The 23459-nt window shown below is 37.4% G+C and overlaps 6 protein-coding genes across 6 annotated transcripts; 2 read left to right on the top strand and 4 right to left on the bottom strand.

The window, feature by feature from the left end:
* Positions 1 to 10: 10 nt before the first annotated feature.
* Positions 11 to 2001, bottom strand: MONOS_11500 (putative Mo25-like family protein; the record flags this gene model as incomplete). The annotated part of the gene is made up of 8 exons (XM_067864036.1): positions 11 to 62; positions 193 to 206; positions 413 to 421; positions 840 to 1025; positions 1155 to 1220; positions 1280 to 1339; positions 1399 to 1683; positions 1732 to 2001. 8 exons carry the CDS (start codon positions 1999 to 2001, stop codon positions 11 to 13), a joined length of 942 nt encoding a protein of 313 aa, XP_067730715.1.
* Positions 2002 to 4989: 2988 nt separating this feature from the next.
* Positions 4990 to 13749, top strand: MONOS_13856 (uncharacterized protein; the record flags this gene model as incomplete). Its single annotated transcript, XM_067866599.1, has 1 exon — positions 4990 to 13749. The coding sequence occupies one exon, from the start codon at positions 4990 to 4992 to the stop codon at positions 13747 to 13749; it is 8760 nt and encodes a 2919-aa protein (XP_067730714.1).
* Positions 13750 to 18348: 4599 nt separating this feature from the next.
* On the top strand, positions 18349 to 19155 carry MONOS_13855 (uncharacterized protein). The gene has a single exon (XM_067866598.1). The coding sequence runs from the start codon at positions 18502 to 18504 to the stop codon at positions 18856 to 18858; it is 357 nt and encodes a 118-aa protein (XP_067730713.1). The 5' UTR covers positions 18349 to 18501; the 3' UTR covers positions 18859 to 19155.
* Positions 19156 to 19726: 571 nt separating this feature from the next.
* Positions 19727 to 20596, bottom strand: MONOS_13854 (putative glycosyltransferase; the record flags this gene model as incomplete). Its single annotated transcript, XM_067866597.1, has 1 exon — positions 19727 to 20596. The coding sequence occupies one exon, from the start codon at positions 20594 to 20596 to the stop codon at positions 19727 to 19729; it is 870 nt and encodes a 289-aa protein (XP_067730712.1).
* A 291-nt stretch (positions 20597 to 20887) lies between these two features.
* MONOS_13853 (uncharacterized protein) lies at positions 20888 to 22442 on the bottom strand (the record flags this gene model as incomplete). Its single annotated transcript, XM_067866596.1, has 4 exons — positions 20888 to 21171; positions 21273 to 21846; positions 22122 to 22310; positions 22380 to 22442. The coding sequence occupies 3 exons, from the start codon at positions 22440 to 22442 to the stop codon at positions 21331 to 21333; spliced, it is 768 nt and encodes a 255-aa protein (XP_067730711.1). The 3' UTR covers positions 20888 to 21171; positions 21273 to 21330.
* A 76-nt stretch (positions 22443 to 22518) lies between these two features.
* Positions 22519 to 23349, bottom strand: MONOS_13852 (uncharacterized protein; the record flags this gene model as incomplete). Its single annotated transcript, XM_067866595.1, has 1 exon — positions 22519 to 23349. The coding sequence occupies one exon, from the start codon at positions 23347 to 23349 to the stop codon at positions 22519 to 22521; it is 831 nt and encodes a 276-aa protein (XP_067730710.1).
* Between the last annotated feature and the right edge of the window lie 110 nt (positions 23350 to 23459).

Raw genomic sequence — 23459 nt, 5'->3', positions numbered from 1 at the left:
AAAATAAGTATTAGTTATGAATCACGTAAGGTTCAAGCTTCAAAGAAATGACAAATCCAACTCTCAAAAAAAATTAATATTTAGGATAAAAAATATTCATTTCAAAAAATTAAAATTAAAATTAAATGCAAAAATAAAAAAAGAAAGATAGAAAAGAAAATGTTTTTGTCAAAATAAAATTTGAAAACATACAAAAAATTGAATTTCTGAAAATTTCAAAAATGAACATAATTAAGAAAAAATTCAAAATAACACATTTTATTTTTAAATTGAAGAATTTAAAACTAATGTTAAATTTCTAAGATCATTCATTCAGGTGATGCAAAAGAGAAGAAGATATATAAATACGCAATCACCTCAATGAAATATAACAAATGATAGTGCGATAATACTAAATATACAGCCTTAAAACTATCAGGTTCTGATTCAAAATGAAAAATCATATGACAAATCCTCGGGAAAAATAAAAGGATAAAGACAAAGCAATATGCTAAATAATAAAGGAAATACTAAAACTGAAATTGATAAAAAGATCACAAATTTTTAATTTCCTCAAGAAGAAGCCCTTTTTCTTCCAAAAACTGCTTATCTTTTGCTACAAATCGGAATAAGCGAACAATAATCAAATTAAATAATAAATAGACATAAAATAATAAGAATTTTAAAATAAATAAATTCACAAAATTACAAATAAAATAATTAATGAAACAACAGAATTAATTATATTTCATTATTTGTCTGTATGTTTCATAACCACTCATCACTATCTTAGGCATACTTCTATCATTATGAAATTCAATCAGAAAAGGTATGAGTTTCTCTCTGTTCTTTTTCAAAACCTCTGCAATTTGTTCAGGTTTCTCGGGGTTCATAACAAAAACCTTGAAAACGTGAAAGGATTCGAACTGAATTGCCTTTGAAGAGTCTCGCAGCAAAGTCATAATCCGACGCAGATTTTGAGCATCTGCAATATACCTCATCATTATGAAGTAGTTTTGCCGGTCAAAAAGCAAATCTGAAAGAAGCTTCGAATGAATTTTTAAAAAGACAAATGAAAAAAAAAAAATGAAGGATTTGAAACAAAGCATTAAAAATGCAAAAAAAGACAAAAAGGAAGAAAGTTTCAAGAATCATAAAAATGTAAGACATCAAACTTTAACGCTCTGCCTACGTGTCGCATAGTTTGCTGAGCTAAGAAGAGCTGTGTAATTATCAAAAAACTTTTTTACGAAAAAAAAAGTTGTCAGAAATGAATTCCGTTTATCAAATAGCAGCATACAGAATTATAATGTGTTTGCAAATACTCTGAAACAATCTGCTTATGACGAGTTAAAATATCCTTTAAAGGAAAAAAGAATAATATAACATAAAACAAATTTGGCATAACCAAATAAAAACCTTAAATGATGTGAATGCATCGCTTGCCAATTCAAAATTTTCCAATTCAACATAATGAAAAAGAAACGAAAACTCTGGCATCTCTATTGCAAGTTTTGCAAGAGCCTGGGAGCGAATGCATTCACGAAACATAGATCCTAGAGAAAGTGCAATTTTGGATTTCTGAAAATCAACAAGCATTACACGGATGATTTCTGGATGTTCCAGAATATGCCTAATTACAAGTTCATTTGTTGGCTCTCTGTGCACAAGTGCATTAAATACAGTTGTGCAGTTCTTTCTTGCCTAAATAAAACATGATTGAATGCAAAACATTCACAAAACAGTTAATACTTCAAATTCTAGTGATCCCAAATATATCATCATTAGCACAAGTGTGTTTGATGCGATTATCTCAGTTACAATTTGTGATAATGCATCTTTGCTTGGCTCATTTTCAGCATCACCATAAAGGAGAATTTTCAATGAATTTATTGCTTTAGCGCTATCTTTCACTCCCTTTTCAACGGCTTTGACTTCTTTGTTTGCTGCAATTAAATGAAGCGCTGTAGACAGAGATTTAACGAAATCAGCAGGTTTCGGTCGAAAACTCAGAAAACTCATGAGTAAAGTCTCTAATCAAATCAAAAAATAAAAAACTGTCCTTTAATATAACAATTTAAATAGCCCTATTGTATTTTTTCTCGATATAATAATTCTTCATCTCACACCTTTTGCAAAACAATTGAAGTGGGAAATGGATCAAGAGAGCGAAAAAAGAAACTTCAAAGAAAAGTTTCAAGTTTGTAAGAAACTTTTTTTTTGATGTTCCGCACCAAAAATTATTCAACATCGAAAATTATTATTCAAAATCGAAAAAGTTTAATTCAAGATTTTAAGTATTTAATTCAACATCGAAAATGTTAAATTCATAATCGAAAAAGAAGATAATTTGTTCAGAATTTCAAAAAAAGTCAAAACCAAATAAATTTTTTTGAAACAAATGTTGATAATAACTTATGTTAATTTATTGGTTATTTTTTTTTTTTTTTTTTTTTTTTTTTTTTTTTTTTTTTTTTTTTTTAACTACTGTTTTCAATGATAAAGACTGATATCAATCGATTCTTTCCTCATTTTGAAGATTGAAAATGTTTTTTTTATCAGATTCAAATGCAAAAAATGAAATCGAAAACTTTTCGTTTCAAACAGAAAAGATTGATTTCTGTCTTTTTGTGCACAAAACAAGATCATGAACTATCCTATCACTTTTGTTTTTTGCATAAATTCCTTATAAATTCCCAAGCGCATGTGAGGAGTTAAATCACAATTCAGTTTTATCCAATTTCCACTATTTCACACAATCAAACACCAAAAAAACATAAAAAAATATTTTTCAAATAGAAATTGACAAATTTCTCAGATCAATAACTGAAAGAAAAGAAACTGACATGAGTATGAATTTTATGATTTTTTTTCAAATTTTTAGATGATAAAGAATTTTCGATGCAGAATTAAAGTTTTTCGATGTTGTTTTAAACTTTTTCGATGTTGATTAATTTTTGGTGTAGACATCTTCAAATGTTAATTTTCAAAATAAAAAATTCAAAGATTTGAGATTGCGCAAAAAATAGAAACACCAAATACAGTTTGCTCAAAAAATACAGGACAAGATCGATTTCTCAACAACTGAAAGAGAAATAATTCTGATAATTTTCCTTCAAATATATCTCATCAATGCAAACTCAATTGATAAACGAGACTTTCAGGACAGCTTCGCTTGAGCTCAGAAAAAATATTTATAGAAATCTCGGAGAAATATAAATATGAGTTTCTCCAAGATTTCTATAAATATTTTTTCTGAGCTCAAGCGAAGCTGTCCTGAAAGTCTCGTTTATCAATTGAGTTTGCATTGATGAGATATATTTGAAGGAAAATTATCAGAATTATTTCTCTTTCAGTTGTTGAGAAATCGATCTTGTCCTGTATTTTTTGCGCAAACTGCAAGATGTAAAACGATAGCAATTTTAATGAAGAAAAGAAACACTTCAGGCATAACCATTTGAAAAATGTGAATATTATTCATGATTCAGTCTAAATTTCTGATTTATTCCAAGACTTTCCTCCACAATGAAGACTTGAGTGGAAGATAAGGCATAATGACACTTAATTGTATTCACTGAAATCGAAAAAAAACAACACGGTATGTTAACAAATATTAAATCATTGTTATTCATGCTAATGATTTTGTGCGGAAATGTTTTCTCATGAAATCGAAATAATAAGTAAATTCTTTATTTCGATTAATAAATGGGATATGATCAATAAATCAAATTTGGAAAAAAACACATTAAACGGAGATCCGATGATGCAAAAGATGTAAATATTTTTTTAATGATTGAGATGTTTATTAAGGAGATGCAGATGGTGAAAATTGCTTTGGAATGCATTCTTTTGTTGAAATAAGAATTATGAAAAATAAGAAATAATTTTTTTTGTTTTCTGTCAATAACACATTTCCGCAAACTTCTATCACACAACACATTCTTTAAACAACAAATATAATCAGAATATGTCTATATTTTTTTGAAAAGTTACTTTTGTTTAATTTTCATATAAAGAAAAAATTTCATATTTCGATCAAATTTCTGTTCCCACTCACCAAATTTTGTTGTCATGAAAATAAAATCTCAATAATGTTGTTATTTCCATTCTAGAAAAGTTTCGTAAGTGGGAACAGAAATTTGATTGAAATATTAAATTTTTATTTTATTTGTAAATTAAACAAAAGGAACTTTTCAAAAAAACTTAGACATATAGTGTAATTTGTGTGTTTTCTGATTGCCATTTTGTTCTATAATACCAATATCTATTCCATTCTTATGTTTTGAAGTTAACACCTTTATTTTTATTTTTCTTTTTTCTTTTTCTTTTTTCTTTTCTTTTTTCTTTTTCTTTTTTCTTTTTCTATCTATCTATCTATCTATCTATCTATCTTTCTTTCTTTTCTTTTTTTTTTAGGTATTTTAATTTGAAAATTGATTCTTTCAGGTTGAATTATATTCTTTTATTTTCTGCTTTTTTTATAAAAATATTAAAAAAATCTAAATTTCAAAATTTTGAAAAGGTGAATTCAAAGAACAGTGAAAAAGAAACATTAAAAGAGTTGAATGAAATATTTCAAAGGCATTTTAAGATTTTTCGAAACAAGCTAAACTCTCAACTTTAACAATCAGTATTTTCATTGAAGCAAAATCAATGATATTGAGTGTACCAAGGAAAAGAGAACAACTTATCCAATTAAAATGGTGAAATTCTCAATTCATTTACTGTGATCACTGTTTGCATAGCCAAAAGAAGATATAACGAAATATTTCGAAAAGAAAGCGGAATAAAGGAATGAGATCAATTTTTTAAATTGAACAAGAGATGAGATTTCTCATTTTTTCCCTTTGTGCACTGATATCCTTTAAATGCAAAGAAGAAAACCATGATTGCAAATCAAAGGATAATGTGATAAATAGAGGCTCTTTTGAAGGAAACAAAGTCAGAGACACAGAAAGCTTCACTGAAATAACAGGCTTCTTATTCAACTCTTCAGTGGATTTCCATCAAATGATATTTCATCACGTGAGCGAGAAAAGCTCCTTGGTTGTTGATAATCAATCGTCAGCACGAATATGCACATGCAGATTTGTTAGAAGTCCAATACAAAAATCTTGTTTCATGCATTCTGAAGGAATATGCATTTTTATGAACGTGTCTGAAATGAGTTTCACAAGAGGAACAGTGATGAAAAGTTTTGTGAGAATTGACAAGCAAATGTCTCGAATTCAGGTTGAAAATTGCGAATGCAGAGATTGTGTGTTTTGTGGATGCGGGAACTTTTTGAGAAGTGGTGAAGGATACTCAGAAAGAATCAAAAACTGCAAGTTTGCAAATATCACGAGAAAATTGAGCAAAGGAAATGACAGATGCAACACAAAGACAATGCTAATGAAAAGCACAATGCAAGATTGTTTGATAGAAGGTTCCACAGATGTGCTGGAAGGAGGAGTTGCGTGCGGAACATTGGGTTCAGCTTGCTTTTTCTGTGACAATTGCACATTCAACAACAATTTCAGAAATGACTGGAAAAAAGGAAATAATGAGCATTTGGACACAACACAATCTCAGCAGTTCCAGAATTCAGAATGGGATGGATGTTCTGCCTCTTGTGGCGGAGCATTGTATGTGCATGATAATTTGAATGCAACTCTTTCGGTTGAAAACTCATCGTTTATAAAATGCAATGCAACTTCAACAAGAGGGGGTGGAATTTATGTTTTGAGAATTGCCGAATGCGCAGTAAAACATTCCACATTTCATGAATGTTATTGCGTTGGATCTTCGGATTATGGAGGAGCAGGAATAGAAGTTGATTTGTTATCTGTTCAGCCAATTATTAAAAATTGTCTTTTCATGGATGGCTGGTCTGTAGAAGATGGTGGAGGACTTGGAATATTCGGATCGAATGCGTCAAGGACAAAAGATTGCATATTGGATTGCTCATTTGTTAATTGCAGTGGTCACTCATATGTTGATGCAGATGGAGGCGGATTATTTCATTGGTCTGCAATTGATATGATTGTAATAAAAAATTGCCGTTTTCAAGCGTGCTTATCAGAATATCACGGTGGTGGAGTGAGCATAAGGACAAATGGGTTTTGTGGCAGTCTGCTTTGGTTTTGCTTTTTTCATAACAATATCGCTCCATATGGAAACGATATATTTTTGAAGGATAATTCAACACATTCACAAATTGTTTGTTGCTTTTCAACAAGAACAGATGGAATTAGATATTATGCAGATGGTGACAAAAGTGATTGGCTTCCTAACACAGGAGGAAAATGCAGATTTGTCTCCTCGAAGGAGAGTCAAGCAAATGCAAAAGATACATTCAGCTGTGGGTTGAATGAATCGTGTGCATGCCTCACAATCAGCCATTGCCTTTCACAAATGATTGAAGGGTTTGTGGAGGAAATCAAGGTGTTGAATGGAACAGTTGTGGAAGGAGAAGGAGTTGACATTGGGGAGAAAACAATCACTGTGAATGGAATTTCACCAGCTGGCTCATCCATTGAAACAAATTTTGAGAAAAATGGATTGTGTCTGTTTTGTGTTGGAACAGGGGAGTTGAGTGTGAGCGATCTGTCAGTGGTTCACAACACCTCATATGAAAACAACAGGCAATGCAGACTGTTTGAGGTTGAGGGAAGTGGGTTGATGGATGTGAAGCGAATGAACATTTCGATGGATGCAGCTCATTCAGAAGAGAGGAGCATTCAAAACTCACTTGTGAAACTGGAAGGGGGAGAGTTGAAGATGCAAGATGTGAGATGGGGCAGAACATTCGGCGCCACAAGTGTGATATCACTTTCTCAAGGATCATCTGCTTCATTGAACCTGGATAACTGTGTGTTCAGCAATATTGTGAGAACAACAGCCGGATCATCGTTGATGAGTGTGGGTGAAGGGTCACAATTGATAACTGTTGAGGGATGCACGATTTATGAGAGTGGGAGTGTAGATTCTGATTTTGGAGGTGGTGTGATGATTGAAATGGGGAACGTTGGTTCATTAACGATGAATGGAGGCGTTATAAGAAACTGTTATGCATCGACTATACAAGGCAGAGGAGGAGGGATTGGACTGAAAGTGAAAGATACAGATGCAGAGTTTCTGATTTCACAAGTGTTTGAAGGAAACAGAGCCAAATGGGGAAGTGATATTTTTGTTGACTCGATCAACTTGGAGTCAATAGCAAAAAGTGGGAAGATCACTTCATTGACAGCCTCGTTCGATACAAAGAGCAAGATACAAGGATTCAACAATGGAGATGAATCAGCTCCAATTCCGCTATGTGTTTATCTGATTCCTTTGCCAGAAGAGATTGTTGTGAGCAATGTTGATGCTTTTGACAATTCTTATTGTGGATACGCTGAAATTCCGTGTCAGACTCTGAAGCATTGCTTGACAAGGCAAGAAAAGGAAAAGAAGATTGTTGTTGATGGGACGATCGAAATGCAAGATGAGCTGACATTTGACTCCCTCAAGCACACAATCAGAGGGAAAGATGGAAACAGTGGATGGAATGCGGGGAATGAACGAAACGGAGTGAAAGAAAGTTTGATAACAATAAGTGCAAATACAAATGTGAGTTCACTTGCTTTCTCTGTTCCTTCTGGTCTCGCAAATCACGAAATGTTCTTCTTTTCTTCCTCACAATCATTTTCGCTTGATGATTGCTCACTGACTTTGCAAAATTCCCAATCAGCGTTATCTTATGTGTTTTTGTCCGTGTCAGCAGGTGAGGTGTCCGTTTCATCGCTTTCTGCGTTGTCTTTGTCCATTGGGAATCATCCATTGATTTGTCTTGATGGAAACAATGCTGCTGGAACATTCTCTTCCATGAATGTTGAGGATATTAGCTCGACAGGAAATAGTGTTTTGTTTGGGGTGGCTAATGGAGCATCTTTTTCGATAAGAGATTCAACACTTTCAGTGAAATCATCAACAGAGTCAACTCGAGTGATTTCAACAAATTCAGCCAAGATGCTGAAGCTCACAAACAGTTCAATGAGTGGACTCAGATGGAACGGAGAAAATGGGGGAGCAGTGGAATGCACACTTGGGAGGGATTGCTCACTGGAAATTGTTGAAGGGATGATGTCAGGGTGTGAGAGCAATGGGGGAAATGGAGGAGGGTTGTGGGTTGAGATGGAAGAAGGATCATTTTTCACTGTGGGAAACATGACAGATGCTGACCAAACACAAGAGGCATATTCCAATGATGGAAGTGGTTTGCTTCAACTCACAAATTGCAAGGCAATACAAAACACAGACGGAGAGAGTGGATATGGAGGAGGGATTTATCTTCATTTGGATGATGGAGCTAGCTCATTCATTTTGAGGGATGTTTCATTTTCTGGGTGTGATGCCAGAGAAGGGAAAGAAGTGTTCGTTAACGCAAAAGAGCTGATGAATGTGATTGACAGAAGATCGATTGGATTTAATGTTGATTTGAACGATTTAACAAAAATGAATGGATTTGAGAGATCGACATTGAATGAGACTTTTGCCATCCCACTAGTAGTGTATCTGTGGGATAACTTTTCAGGGTCTGCATTTGTTGGAGGAGGATCGTTGAGCCATGATTTCTCGAAGTGTGGATTTGAAGAATTTCCGTGTTCATCCATTTCAAAGGCAGTGTCGCTCCACTTTGAAGGGAAGAAAAAGGATGTTGCTCTTCTTGAGCCATTTGTCTTTGAGGAAGAATTGGAGTTGACTTCGAATGAATGGAGCATTGCATCCAAAGAGGATAAGATGAAATGTGATGTTTCTGATCTGAAAGTGGGAGCTCAAAGTGGATTGATTGAAATCACAGTTTCTGTGTCTGTGACTGGTATTGTATTTTCTTTGAAGAAATCTCTGACCTTTCATGAAAGTGTGTTTGAGTGCCATTCAGGGAAGCTCACACTGAATGGATGTGGGATGGAAGGAGGCACTGAGCCTATTTCGACTGTGTTTGTGAAGGCTGTTGGAGGGGTAGTGGAAGTGAGTGAGTTTGCGTCAGAGAGTGCTGTCAAATGGTGTTCATTGATATTCGTTGTTGAAGGGAATGCTGAAAGTGTGCCTTCGATGAATATGACGAACAGCAATTTCGGAAAAATCACATTCAGCGATGGATGTGTAGTTGAGTGCCACGAGGGGATTATTGAAGAGATGTCAGGATGCACATTTTCATCGATCACTCGTTCGAAGGGAAGTGGAGGATGCATCAGCATTGCAAACAATGGGGATGATAATGATGGAAAAGATTACAAAGTGGAAATAAATGACTGCACATTCGAAGGATGTGCTGTCGTTGGAGAGGAAGAAGAGTGTGGGGGAGGAGCACTCTTTTGTGAGGCATCTTCGAAAACGAATCTCATAATTAATGGATGTTCGTTTTATTGTTGCACAGCACCATATGAAGAGGGAAGTGTTGGATATGGAGGAGGAATAATGCTGAAGATACTGAAAGAAGAAGAAGAAGGAAAAGCAGGGTTTGTGATATCCTCACCTGTTTTTTCATCTGAGAAGCCAAACGATGCGAAATATGGGAAGGATCTGTTCATTTCATCTCCATCACTTGCCAAGAGTGTAAAGAACGAAACATTGCCATTTGTGAGAGATAGACTGGAGAAGCTGAATGAAGACTCAATGAGAGGGTATGATGGAGGAAACAAGGAATGTGCAATCCCACTGATCTATTTCTGGAAAGATATTGGTACTAGTGTGCTTGTTGCAAGAGGAGGAAACAATGTGATTGTGTGTGGACTGTTGGAGTATCCATGTGGATCGGTTGATTATGGGGTGAAGCGAGGGAGTGACTTAGGGATTGAATCGATTACAGTTCAGGGGAATTGTGATGTGAGGAGTGAAATGAGTGTGAGTGGGATGAAGGTGGAAGGAACAAATGGGGAGTCAGATAAAATACGATTTGCTCAAACAATTGAAGGGGACGGAGATGCTGTTGTTGAGTGCAAAGGGGTTGTTCACTTCAGTGAATTGGGGATTCTGATCCCCAGTGCCTTTGACAACGGAGCAAACATCCTTATTCAGACAGGATCAGAAGCAATCAAAACGAGTGTTGTGAGCTGTTCGATTCACACAATTGGCAATGCTGAAAGTGAGGTGTCATTTGTCCTGATCAGTGCATTGAAAGGAATTGTTTCTATTGAAAAGATAGAAATAGCTGGATTCTCAACGATGCACGAGATTTTGAGGATATCAGCTGACTGTGTGGTGTCAATGAGCGAAATAATATTTGAGGAAATTGCATTGAGTGGGAAAAGTGCAATTGCGATGAGTGAAGGTGTGATTCCTGGAGTTGGGAATGAAAATGCAGAAGAAGTGTGGAACATTCTGTTTGAACAATGCACGTTCATGAATGTGAAGCAAAGTGCGTCAAACAACCCTTCATTTCTTTTCTGTTATGTGCCGAACGTAGTGAGACTGAAAATGGAGAACTCAACAATTGATGGCTGTGGATCAACAAATTCGAATGAAGGAGGAGGAGTGTTTTTCCTTTTCAATGAAAGGGGGAGATTGGAAATGAATCACACGAATGTGACAGAGTGTTTCTGTTCGAACATTGGGAGAGGCGGAGGACTGTTTTTGAAATCACAGAGTGCAACTCAGAAGGCATTGCCATTTGTGCTGTCGAACATCACATTCAAAGAGAATGTTGCATCGAAAGGGAGGGATGTGTTTGTGAAGTGCACAGACCTTGACTCGCAGATAAGTGAGTCACAGTTCCTGATAAATTTCGGGGAGCCATTTGTGAGGGAGATGGCGATATGGGGGTGCACATCAGATGATTATGGGGATGAAGAGGATCTGTTGGGGAGAGTGTATGTGTTTAGGAGCGAATTCATATTTGTGTCTTCGATTGCGGGGAACAACAGCAACAGCAAGAACTGTGGGGAAATGAAGGGTGCATGCTCATCGCTGAATGTTGGGGTGAGCCACATCATCCCGTCAGATTATTCACTGCTGTTTGTTTGGAATGAGACAGAATTGACTGGTTCATGCTCAGCTGAGAAGGTGACGATCAAGTCTATGGAGACAAGCAGGAATGCTGAGATAAAAGTGAATGAAATCGATTTGGCTGATGAAGGAGTCGTGATGGCATCAGAGTCTGTTCGAATTGAGAAACTTTTATTTGTTTTCGAGGAAATGAGGAATGTTGTCTGCTCATGCTTGATTCATCAGCTGAATGGATCTCTTATTCTGGAATCTGTTTCATTCTTGTCAGAAAGCGGATCAATGGAGAATTCACATCCCCTTTTTGACTTTTCTCTGATTGTTGTTGAAAATGGGTTGCTTGAGGCAGAAAAGTGCAGTGTTTGGCACTTGAAATTCTCGAAGCCTGTGTTCATGATATTGCATTCAGAAAGAGCAACATTTGAGGATGTGGGAGTGGATGATGTGGAATGCAAGAGTTCATTGATTGAATGTGGAAAAAGTGAGGAAATGAGCATTTCAAAGTTGGCAGCCACAAACATCGAGCTGGAAGAAAGGAGTCTGATCTCACTTGAAAACAGCCACTCATCACTTGTTTTGTCATTGGTGTTGTCTTCATTCACAAACATCAGCCGATCGAGTGATGGGTCTTGCATTGTTTGCTCAAGTCAGCCGATGAGTGGATTTGAGATGTGCAACTGCTCTTTTCATGAGTGCACATCAGAATCACCAAAGGGGAGCCAAGTGGCAATAACATTGTCACAGGAGATATTGATGGAGTCGTGTGTGTTTGAAGGGAATCTTGTTTCAGAGACAAAAAGGAATGAGATTTCTGATGAAGTGTGCAGATGGAATGGATCAGTTGTTGCCTTGTCGAAGAGTGAAGCAGTTGTGAGAGATATCATGATTTGCAACTCATCGAAAGGAGGTTTGACTGTGAAAGGAGGATCTTTAATGATTGAGAAGGGAGAGTTTATGAACAACAATCCTTTAAATTCAAAATACCCTTCTCTTCGTCGAAACATCATCTGCTCTGATTCTGCTTCACTGAATGTGATGAGCCTGAAAGGAGGAGATGGTCAAGAGAAAAACAGTTCTCTTTGGATATTGAATGAGGGTTGTCTGTTTGAAGGGATTGTTTCTGAGAAAGTGTCTCCATTTTTCTTTCCAGTGCTGGAGAGTGTTGAAGCAAAGGAGAAAGGAGAAGAAATGGAGGTAGTGTTCAAAGGGAAGCTGTTTCTTCCATGTAACTTGTCATTCATGATTGTGAAGCAGATGGGTGATGAAAAGCAGATTGAAAAGTTTGCGTTTGATGAAAGTGGATATGTGTCAGAGACAAAAGTTGAAGGGAGATTGGCAAGAGAGGCAATAAGTGAGGCAGAAGATGAGGCAGAGGTGAAAGTGAGCATTCTGTTTGGAGATGCTGACAAACAATTATCTACTGATTCATTCATTCTGAAAAACAAGAGCGAGTCTCAGACAAGCAGAGATGAAAGGATTGCTGAAAGAGGAAAAGAAGGGAAATCATCATGGGCATTGATTGTGATCATTATGGCTATTGTTCTATTGATTGTTCTGATTGTTTCTGTTATTCTTGCAGTCAGATGGAGAAAGGCAAAGAATGAAGCAGAAGATCTGAGAGAGATTGTGAACGATAACATCAGAAAGGATCCGAAGGCATTCGAGATGGTAACAATGGAGATGTCGCCAGAAGAGCAGTGGAGGAGAGCAGAGAAAGAGGCAGAGAAGAAGAATGAGGAGAGGACGAAGAAGAGGGTATACGCGAAAAGCCTTCAGCATTCAGAATCGTCAGAACACTTGCTGGCTGAGAGTGGATCGACTGAATACATATTGGGGAAAGATTCAGACAAGATTCCTGAATGGGCATTGGAAAAGGTTGAGGAAGAAGAGATAAGAAAGAGATCTCCTTCACCATCCATTTCATCCACTTCATCCACAGACACTTCAGACACAGAATCCTCTTTTGTTCGAAGGGAAGATCTGTGCCCAACCACTTCATCGATGTCAAATCTGGTGGATGCGATAGCATGTTCATCACCTCATGAGAAACTGATTGTGGATTTGAGGGATTCACTGTTCATGTTGCTCCACGGAAAGAATAAGACAAAGGAGATGGCTATTGGCACACTGGAGGAGAGGGAGATGACAGCTGCCCAAATCCTGTTCTGGGTGGCCAATCTCGCCCTCCACTCCTTTGATGAAATGGAAAACAAGCTTCAGTCACTTTCCAATCTGAGCCCTCACATTGTATTATTCTCCGAGCATATGGTCATCTGCATTGTGATGCATTCTGACTTATTGTCAGATGACTCAGATTCATCATCGATCTCATCATCAACTGTTGTCACATCTGCCAGTGATGATGATGAAAGTGACTCCCTTCCCTCATCCGCCTTTGAGGATGAAGATAGCTTCAAAAAAGAGTGTTTGAGGTGGAAGGCACCAGAGCTGCTGATCAACAAGAACATGGGGGCAACAAAGAAGTCGGTGGTGTTCTCGATCGGGATGATGCTGTGGGAGTGCCTGACGCTCCACATCCCGTTCGGGGAGTACGAGTCTGTGATTGCTGGAGACAAGATTGCAAAAGGAGAGGCTTTGAGCATGTGCAGAAATACTCCAAGCACATTCTCTTTGGTCGTCAGCGAATGCCTCTCCTTTCAGCCTTCCAACCGGCCTTCGCTCGTCTCCATTTCGAGAGAGTTCTTTCAGAAGTTCCCCGAGTCGGCCAAGCTCCCCACAATGACTGACGCACTCTTCACAAACCAGCAATCTGCCATCAGCAGAAACAGCTGCTGCAGCTATTAGTGTTTGCTTCTCTCATCCCATCACAAGCATCGCCATCGTTCACACCCCTCGTATTCATCTCTTAATCTCTCTCTTTTTTCTTTTTTGCTTTTGGTGAATAATTACAAGAAAGATAGAAATGAGTGCTGCCCATGGCTTCTGAAGGCTTTCTTTTGTTTTCTTTTGTTTTCTTTTGTTTTGTTTCTGTTGCCCCCAAACAGGGCTTGGCATTTGCCAGCCAGAGTCTGATGTTTGTGCTTTTCTGTGTTGTTTTTGCACTTCGCTCGAAAGTGATTTTTCACAACCACTTCCCTTTTATTGCTTGTAAACCCACTTCAAAATGGAAAGGCATCGAGGCAAATGATTTCTGAAATCCTTTGATCTTCCTCTGTGAATTGCCTTCTTCTCTGAAATGAATGTTCCTCAAAAATGAATCCCAGCATCCTTGCTTTGACTCAGCCAAGAAATCAAAATCAAAAAAAATATGTGACATCGTTGGCACCTGCGCAAAAACCCAGAATGCACCTTTCTCAGCCTTGGCCTAATTTCTAGAGTCATGCCAAGATGACTTTTTTTTTATTCGTTCAAAAAATAAAATATAACAATATAAAAATTGTTGTGATAAAAACAACAGCAAACGATGCGAAAGGAAATGACACTCAAAAAAATGAGAGGCTTCAAATAAGTTCCATCAAAACGAAGAGAGAAACACTCTGGATTTTATTTTTTTGTTGAAAGCTCATTGCCTCCTTCTTTCAAACAATTCAAGACAAAAGGCAAGAAGCTGAGCCATCTATAACATTCCTTCGGTGATAGCACCCGGCAACTTGCATTCCCATTCCATCCCAAAATAACTGCATTTCCCAATGAAAAATTCCCACCTCTATTAGCAAGGCGCAGATTCACAGAGTATCCTCGCTGGCTTTGTCATCCTTTTTGCGTTTCGGTGTTGATCACCAGCTTGGCACTTTCAGCCGAAGCATAAATATCTCTTCCCCTCGTAAAATAGAAACGCGCTTTCGCTGCCAATGACACAAACAAAAATTAGGCACTCAAGCTTCAGCTTTCGATTTGCTTGTTATGCTCCAGGGGGAAAATGAAATCAATAAAATGTAATTGTGAACCAATGGAACATTTGCTGGCCATTTCTCGAACGCTCCAACTTGATCGGAACATCGCTTCTCTGCTTCCATTTGCATCATCCCTTGCTTCCAATTTGAAGAATCTGTTATCGCCACAGCCCCGTGTCCCCCATTCAACACATGCACATGTTATTTGGATGCATATTCGCCAATAAAAGCGCTGCTTTTCCTTTTCCCCATATCCTTTTCCTTCCAGAATCTGTCTTTTAGGTGTAGCAACTATTCAAATACCGAAGCACGCAAAATTATTTGTCGGCAAGTGTATCAGATGGTCAATGTCAATTTCAGTTCTTGTTCATTCAGCCATTTTCTTTGCTTTTCGCTGGCAAGCATCCCTCGCATTTTCGCTTTCCACAAAATGTGACATGGCGCCAGCGCATTTTGAAGGGGAAAAAATAAAATAAAATAAAAAGGAAAAGTGCCAATAAAAGCAAACTGAGCTGAAGCCTCTTCAGTTAGCCATTTCCCAAACGATTTTTCTGCCAATATGGCTCTCATGGAATTTCTCAACAAAAAATTCTAAAAAAGAAAAAAGCTGGTCTTTTCAACAAAAACATCCTTTCCATTCATAAAATTTTCCAAACCTCTTTTTTTATCTTGCACATACAACACATTCAGTATTTTTATGTTCAGATCCTCAAGCAGAAGTAAAGGTTAGATTCTTTTTCCATTTTTGGGGAAAAAAATAAGACATCGAAAAGAAAAGGCATTTCACGCTCGATATTGGACAATTACAAAAGATTGCATGCCTTGAGATATGTTTTATTTCTTTATTGCGAGCAATGTCTTTCTGTGCTGGCACCAGCCATTCCCTCGTTTTTTGAGTCATCGAAAAGAATCTCCACAAAAATGAGAGAAATGAAATAAAAGAACATTATCATCTGCCATGAAAATAGCTTTTGCTCAGTGGCTTCTCGCAACAGTCGCTCTTCACCGAACAACCACAGTCCGGCACGCACAAATTGATAGGAAAACAAAAATCATCTTCCAAATGATACGCTCTCCCCACAAATTGCAGACTTTGCTCAATGCTTAAATTCTATTATATCCTGCAACATAACACATTCTTCCGTTTTTGTGCTGCCAAAGAGCAAATACACGCTTTTTGTTCTCAATTTTTGATTTTGAAGAAATTATTATTCGTTGATCATTTAGCTTCACAATCTTTCAAACAAAGAGGATGTATTTATTTTAAAATCATAATGCTCAAACATATCAATTTATAATTGGTTTGACATGATTCAAAAGGAAAATAAAAATGAATTCGAATTTTTTTTTTAATTATCAATAAAATCAAAGCATTTGCTCGAGATTCAATAAATGAATTTATTTATTAAAAATATTATTTTAACAGAACAATTGAATTGACACACTTTTCAAGTTAATTGGAGAAAAGATTCAAAAAATGATAAAAAAGATCTGAATGTAATAAAAATATTTCTTTTTGATGAGTGAAACGGAGGAGGAATTGGAGGATTTTATTTGCAAAAAGATAGTAAATTAAAAGATGAAAAACAAGATAAGATCAACTTTTGAGAATATTTTCATTTTTGTATGTCTTTATTTATCTTCACATTTCTCAGTCTTCAGTCAACTCATCAATTCATTCATTATCATCATCATCATTCTCTTCTTCAGAAGCTTCATTTTTTTCATCGTTTTCCTCTTCCTATTCACAAAAAACAATTTTTTTTAATATTCTTTATAATTTCTTCTTCTTCAATAATTATTTCTTCTTCCTCGTCGTTGTATTCGTCATCTTCTTCTTTAATAACTTCCTCATCTTTATGAATGTGTTCATAAGCTCTTTTTCCTTCTTCTTTACGACAAACAGTTGATGATTGAAGCTTTCTGAATTGAAAAAAAATAAGCCATGAAGCATTTCTCAAATTGCGTATAGGATTAAGAGAAATTTATAGGAATTCTATTTATTATTATTAGAATTTTGAAGTTAAAAGTTAAGAGAGAAAGGAGAGAGAAATAAGTTAAGAGGAAGAAGAGGAAGAAGAGGAAGAAGAGGAAGAAGAGGATGATGAAGACAATTGAGATGAAAGCGAAGAATACGATTACGAATATATATAATATGAAGGAGGTAAAGAAAAAGAGATGAAGAGGAAGATAGAGAAGAAAAGAAAGAAAAGGAAGAGGAAGAGGAAGAGGAGGCTGAAGAAGCTCAAAAGGTGAAGAAGTTGAAGAAAAAGAAAAAGAAAAAGAAAAAGAAAAAGAAAAAGAAAAAGAAAAAGAAAAAGAAAAAGAGATGGATGAAGAAAAAGAAGAAAAATTTCGAGAAATTTATATTTCTCATATATTAAAGAACGCTTTGAAAAAAATAAATATCAGCAGCTGCATCTGCATTTGCAATGAAGATTTGATGGATATTTTGGCTTGGAAAATTTGCTATTGAAACTGATTGCTTTTTGACAAAGACGAATTCAATCAGCTTGAAAATCTAATTTCACGCGTTCATTTGAAGAACAAAGATGATTATATGAATTTCGATGATTTTCGTGTTTGTGTTCATTTGACATCGATAGATTCCCCGTTTATAAGCTGTAACAATACGATTGACTCACAATGAAGGATGGACTTGATTTTTGCTTCTGATTGGAGAATTCTTCTGAAGAATTAGGTGCGCGATGCAAGACAAGATTTGCAACTTGGTGACTTTTTCTTGAATTTTGAAGTGCATTTTGCCAACGATTGACAGAAATTCGAGTATATGCATCGGATAGTAAGGTTTGCACATAACACTTATAATGTAGCTTTTTATGAACTCGTTTTTCTTCTTATTTTCGTTTGACTTTTTGTTTGAGTAAAATAATTGAAATTGTGATTTTTTGGCTTTGACGCATAATTTTTCTTTTGAAAATCTTTTTGATTTGCATTAACCGATTAACGATTCGCATTTTCGAATTTTCCATATTAACATTTGTCGTTTTTTAAAGTTTTTATCATCTATTTACATTTTTGACACAGGCACAACTTATATGAACGTTGATACAGGATCATTGGCGAAACATTCAGTTCCGTCTGCTTATAAAGTGCGTTTTTTTCGTTTTATTCTGTTAAATTTGCATTTTTCTTCATTATAATTATAATTATTTATGAATATAGAAATCTTTTCCATAGAATTTCGAATATTATTTTTTGAATCAATGAATCGTCATTTTTGCATGTCTTTATTCCTCTCTTCCATTGCCATTCTGTTCGGAGCCTCTTTTTTAAAGGCGAGCTCAATTTTCAAAGAAGAAAAACTGTATGAAGTGCCCAGAATCATCTTGCTTTACTGGGAAGGCGAATTAAACCGGAAGCGCGCTGTCTTCTGCACAACATGAAAGAGAAAATCTCAAAATTTCCTCTGATTTTTGTTACAGACTCGACAATCAATTTGTATTTAGACAGCAAATCCATTCCGAATCAGCTAAAAAAACTTCCACGGGTAAATAAAGCAGATTATTATCGTCTTCAATTGCTTTATGATTACGGCGGGCTGTAGATGGATACGTCGATGTATATTTCCAATGACACATTTTTGGAAGACAGCTAGCGGAATTTGACTAATGCAAAAGCAGATTTGCTTGCGTTCAATTCCTATTGGCCTCCTGCGTATCACATCGAGCTGTGATATTTGATGGCTCCGAAGGGGGGCCCGCTTATTGGGAAAGTGTTGAAAGAATTCAGGATTATGTTGTCTATGGGAGTGAAGCCTTACCTGAAAGACAGAATTTACAACGGAATAATAATGAAAAGCCCATGCATTCACGAAGCTGCAACTGATACTAAACCTGAATACTTTGGAACGTATTTTGCGCCTTATGTATGTATGCAAACAGTTATCCAGCGAGATTACAAAGGAAAGCCAAATGTGATACTCAGAGATTCAGAGGAATATTGGTTCAAGCTGCACGGGTCCTTCAATTGGAATGCCACATGTGTTGAAGATAAATGGGAAAATGATCCAGAATTACACGAATATTCAATCATTTAGTTTTATGCGGGGAATCGGGGCCATGTTAAATTCCCCGATGTGGATATCATTTAAATTTTATAGCTTGCGCTATCGTGTAATGTAGTTTTACAAACGAATTTTCTTTTTTTGATATTTTGATTTTCTAATAAATCTTGAAATTGTCGTCTTCTTTTTTTTATAGCTTTGCTTCACTGTTTGTGTGTATTTATTATCATATGTGCAGTTTATATATGCATTTTTTACAAGTGTTTTTTTTGTATTTCTTTTTTGTATGTATTATTGTTTTAACACTGAAAAATGGCTGATTTCAACAAACATTTCAACATATTCGATGCATTGCGAATAAAGCTGGTAATTTTGAAGAATCATAGCATGTTTTTAAGCTCTCTGTTAACTTGAATAAATTCAGCTTTCGTCAAATTGAAACATCAATTTTTATTCTGTACAGATTATTATTTGTTCCTTGTTTTTTATTCGATTTTGTGTGTGCGTCAGAGAGATAGAGAGAGAGAGAGAGAGAGAGAGAGAGAGAGAGAGAGAGAGAGAGAGAGAGAGAGAGAGAGAGAGAGAGAGAGAGAGACAGAGAGAGAGAGAGAGACAGAGAGAGAGAGAGAGAGAGAGAGAGAGAGAGAGAGAGAGAGAGAGAGAGAGAGAGAGAGAGAGAGAGAGAGAGAGAAAGAGAGCAATTTACAAATGTGTTTATTATTAATTGAAAAAGAAAATGTAACTTACAACCATGATTAAAAATTCTGGATAGAATATTTTGATGAAATAAAACAAAAAGAGAAGTGAATATTGATGTACAAAAGTTAGGCACAAATGTCTCTAAATAGTGAAAAAAAAGCTGAAATATGAAAATGATGAAATGAGTACAAATTCTAATTATCTAATCAAAGAAAAATGAAATATCTATTTCGGAATTTTGCTTCCAAGCATTGTAATCCTTTGCCAAATGGCCCATGTCAAGAGCACGCCTTCCAGCTTTTACAAGATCATAAGCAAGAACCTTTGACAGTGGGCCAACTGCCAAAATAAATAGATTGGACGGATCTTCTTTAAGTAAAGTGCTTTTAATGTTTTCATATTCTGACCAAGCTTGTTTTGATGGAACGAAGAAAATTCTCCGCGAGCGTGCTGTATCATAAATGTCGTATTTATACACTTGGCTGTTATTTCCACGAACGATAACAATATCTTTTCCTCTCCATATATCTCGCAATGTTGCATAGACTTGAGGAAGTAATTCGCAGTATGTTCCTATAGTGTTTTCATAAGGACTAGCGCTATGTGAAGCGTAATATTGGCGATCCATTCTGATATGATTTAAAATCCATTTTCTTTCTCTCTTTCTATCATTCCAAAACGAAATATCTCGCTCACTCATCGGAGGATACCATGAAAATACATCTGGTATTCCAATTAGTAAGTCAGGAAGCTCATCTACAAATACTTGTTCAAGCCTTTTCCCAAGTTCAGGATTTGGATCTTGGAATGGGAGTTTTTGGTTTAGAATAAGTGCAACTTCACCGTCTCCAAACCGTGCAAGGCTTTTGTTTGTTAAAGAAAGATATTGAGCTGTCTCTAGAATTCTTGTAACTCGAGGAGCTTTTTGTTTTACACATTTTTGGAATTTTGAGTTGAATGGAGGATAGAGATTAAATTTATCACCCAAACGAGGAAGGAGATACCATATAATAAAAAAGAAGAAAGCGACTGCGCACAAAACTGCAGCTACAATCTTCTTCCTTATCTTCATTTTTCAATTAGTCCAAACAGGAATATCCCAAAAGAAAAAAAGATCGATCAACACATAAAGATCTGGTTTTCAATAAACACTTAATTAAGTGTTGTCGATTTATCAAAAAATGAAATAATTGGTATTCCAATAATCCAATATCAAAGATGATTTTTAAAACACTTTGAAAATAACATTTTGACAATATTTTTTTTAAAAACTTGACAGATAGAAACCAAAAAATGTTTTTGGTGTAAATGTCATAATTAATTTTTCTTTTTGTAAATTGAGAATATTTTATTCAATTTCTTCGGTTGATATGAATTCAATTGTTTATTTTTGTGATGAGAATTTTAATGCGAATTAAATGTGAGATTCATGAAATGCGTGAGCGTTCAACTTTATTGAAAAAAAATTCGTTCAAAATGAAAATAATAATGTTATTTTAAAATTGAAAATTTTTATGAAAAAAAAAATAATCTGATGAATTGCTCGCCCTCTTGCCTTCATCATTCCTGATTCGGCATTACATTGCTCTGCTTTATTCTCTCTTCATCTTTCATCTTGAGAAAATCTTAAATTCCATTTATTCCTCTCTGGAAAGGAAAGAAAGAAAAAAACAAAAAAGATTAACAACAACATAAAATAATAATAAAATTTCAAAGAAAGAAAGAAAGAAAAAGAAAAGAAAGCAAACTTGAAGCTGACCAAACGGAACTTTCAGAGGAACTGCAGCGCCAATGCGCGACCGGTCGTTAAGACCAGTCTTTGCCAAGTCTCCTTTCTCTCGCGCGCTTTTCACAAGCCCACCCCCAAGCCCAGCCAGCCTCCCCAGCGCAGTCCCTCTTGCCACAGCCCCTTTCTCTCCATGCACCCGCTTTTTCGTCATTTTTTTTGTCTTCATGGCTCAGCGCAGAAGCAAACGCACAGTGCAGCATCTGCACTGCCACCGTCTCCAGCGCTCGCGCTGCTGTCCGCGCCGCAAGCTCCACCGACCGCTCGCACGCAACAAACCCCACAACCCCCGCAATGAGATGCCCGGCCAGCTGGAACAGAACACCGCACTTCCCCTCAAAGTCAAACGTGATGTTGTGCTCCCGGCAGTTCGAAAAGAACTGCCCGTGCGGCACACGCGACAGCTCCGGCTGGTTGAACGGCTGCACAATCACAAAGCTGCGTGTCGCTGCTGGAGAGAGACAGGCACACGCCTGTGCAGAGGCACTGGCTGAGCCACACGTAGCCTGAGGAGACACTCTCTGCAAATCTGCCACCTGGCTCGGATAGGCAGACTTGTGTGCTCAGCTCGAACAGCCATGAGTCCGAGCACAGGCAGAATGCTCAGAATCAGAGAACGGAGCACGCACATGCAAAGCGGTAGTGCCGGTGCTATGCAGAAGGAGGTAGTTTCCAGGCGCAATCTCGATGCCTCCCTGCAGCAGATACGACATCCATAAGAATGCTGATGATACCGCCACTACTCCCACTCATCCACAAACACACAATACGAAACACTAAACACCCCAATCATCCCTTTCCCGTGGCACACTTGCCCGATCGCATACGTCGCATCCCGCAGAGCAATCGACGGCACACTTTCCTGCGGCACAACCGCCCCTATCGCAACAAACTCGTCCATCCTCTCTCTCTGCCCGTCCGAGCTCAAATGCATCGGCACTCCATCCGATACCAAACACCCACCCCCGCCCCTACCCTCTTCTCTTCTCTTCTCTCTCCTCTAAAGCAGTCTTTCAACAATTAATGTGACGCTCATCGTCACGTCCTGCTGTATCATCCCTTCCACAACCGACTTCCCCACAATCAGCTCCTGCTCTTCGCACAGCTCCACCAGCACATCCAACACCGTCATCGTCACCAGATAGTCCCGCCAGCTCCCATACGCACTTTCTCCAACCAGCCTCGAAAACCTCAAATGCAGTTATCCCTCATTCAGAATCTGCTCTTCCTTCTTCCTCCAAATCAATAGCGCTGCCCTTTCCCCCTTGTTCCTCATTCATCCCTAATTCATTCTTCGATATTTTTACCTGTTCCTCATCTTTCCCCACTCCCTCTGAACTTCTATCTGAAGTTATGCCCAAAGACCCATCTGCTGCTTCTTCTGCTGCTCTCCTGTTCTCCAGTTGAATGCCATCGGCGGATGAAGAACTGTACACTTCAGGTTTCACTGAATGCAACTTGTCCGCATCAGCATCAGCCTTCGCAAACCTCAGCCCACTCAGCCCAAGCGCCTCCTCAACCAGCAGCACCATCGCTTCTTCCAGCTTTCCACGGTTCTCTTTGATTCTCTCCACAAACTCTCTGTGCGCTGTCGAATATCCGCCTTTCTCCTCATTCACATCACCTGACTCTCTCCCTCCATATTCTTCTCCCTTTTCTTTTCCCCTTTCTCCTTCCTCTGCCTCTTCTCGCTCCTCCAACACATCCAGCGCAATCGCTGCTGGAGACAGAACCACATCTTCCATCCTCAGCCCCGCAGCATCCAACCCTTTCTCCACAATCTCTCCCACTTCACACACTGCAACCCCTCGCCCCATCACTTCGTCGTCCAGCTTCACCACCACAAGCCTCGACTGTTGTGATCTCCATATCTGCAGCGACGGGACAAACAGATCGTAGATCGACGGGAACGCATTCGCATCTGCCGCTGCAAAGATCCGCTCATCCCCGACTTCGTGCCCACCGACGCTGCAAGCGATGGAAGCGTTGCCGCCAGCGAAACCGAAAGCATCGTCAAAAGCGCAACATCGTATGCACATACAACACATCTATACAGCACCCCACCATCTCGCGACAACATATCCCCGAAGAGTCTGTTGCTCCCTCAGTAACGAGCTCTTGTGATTTGCATCACTCAACTTTCTTCAGA

Source organism: Monocercomonoides exilis, assembly GCF_001643675.1.
Source record: "Monocercomonoides exilis strain PA203 chromosome Unknown scaffold13-1861174, whole genome shotgun sequence".
Lineage (NCBI taxonomy): Eukaryota > Preaxostyla > Oxymonadida > Polymastigidae > Monocercomonoides > Monocercomonoides exilis.
The sequence above is the reverse complement of the archived record's forward strand: the minus strand, read 5'-3'. Positions and strand labels throughout refer to the sequence as shown.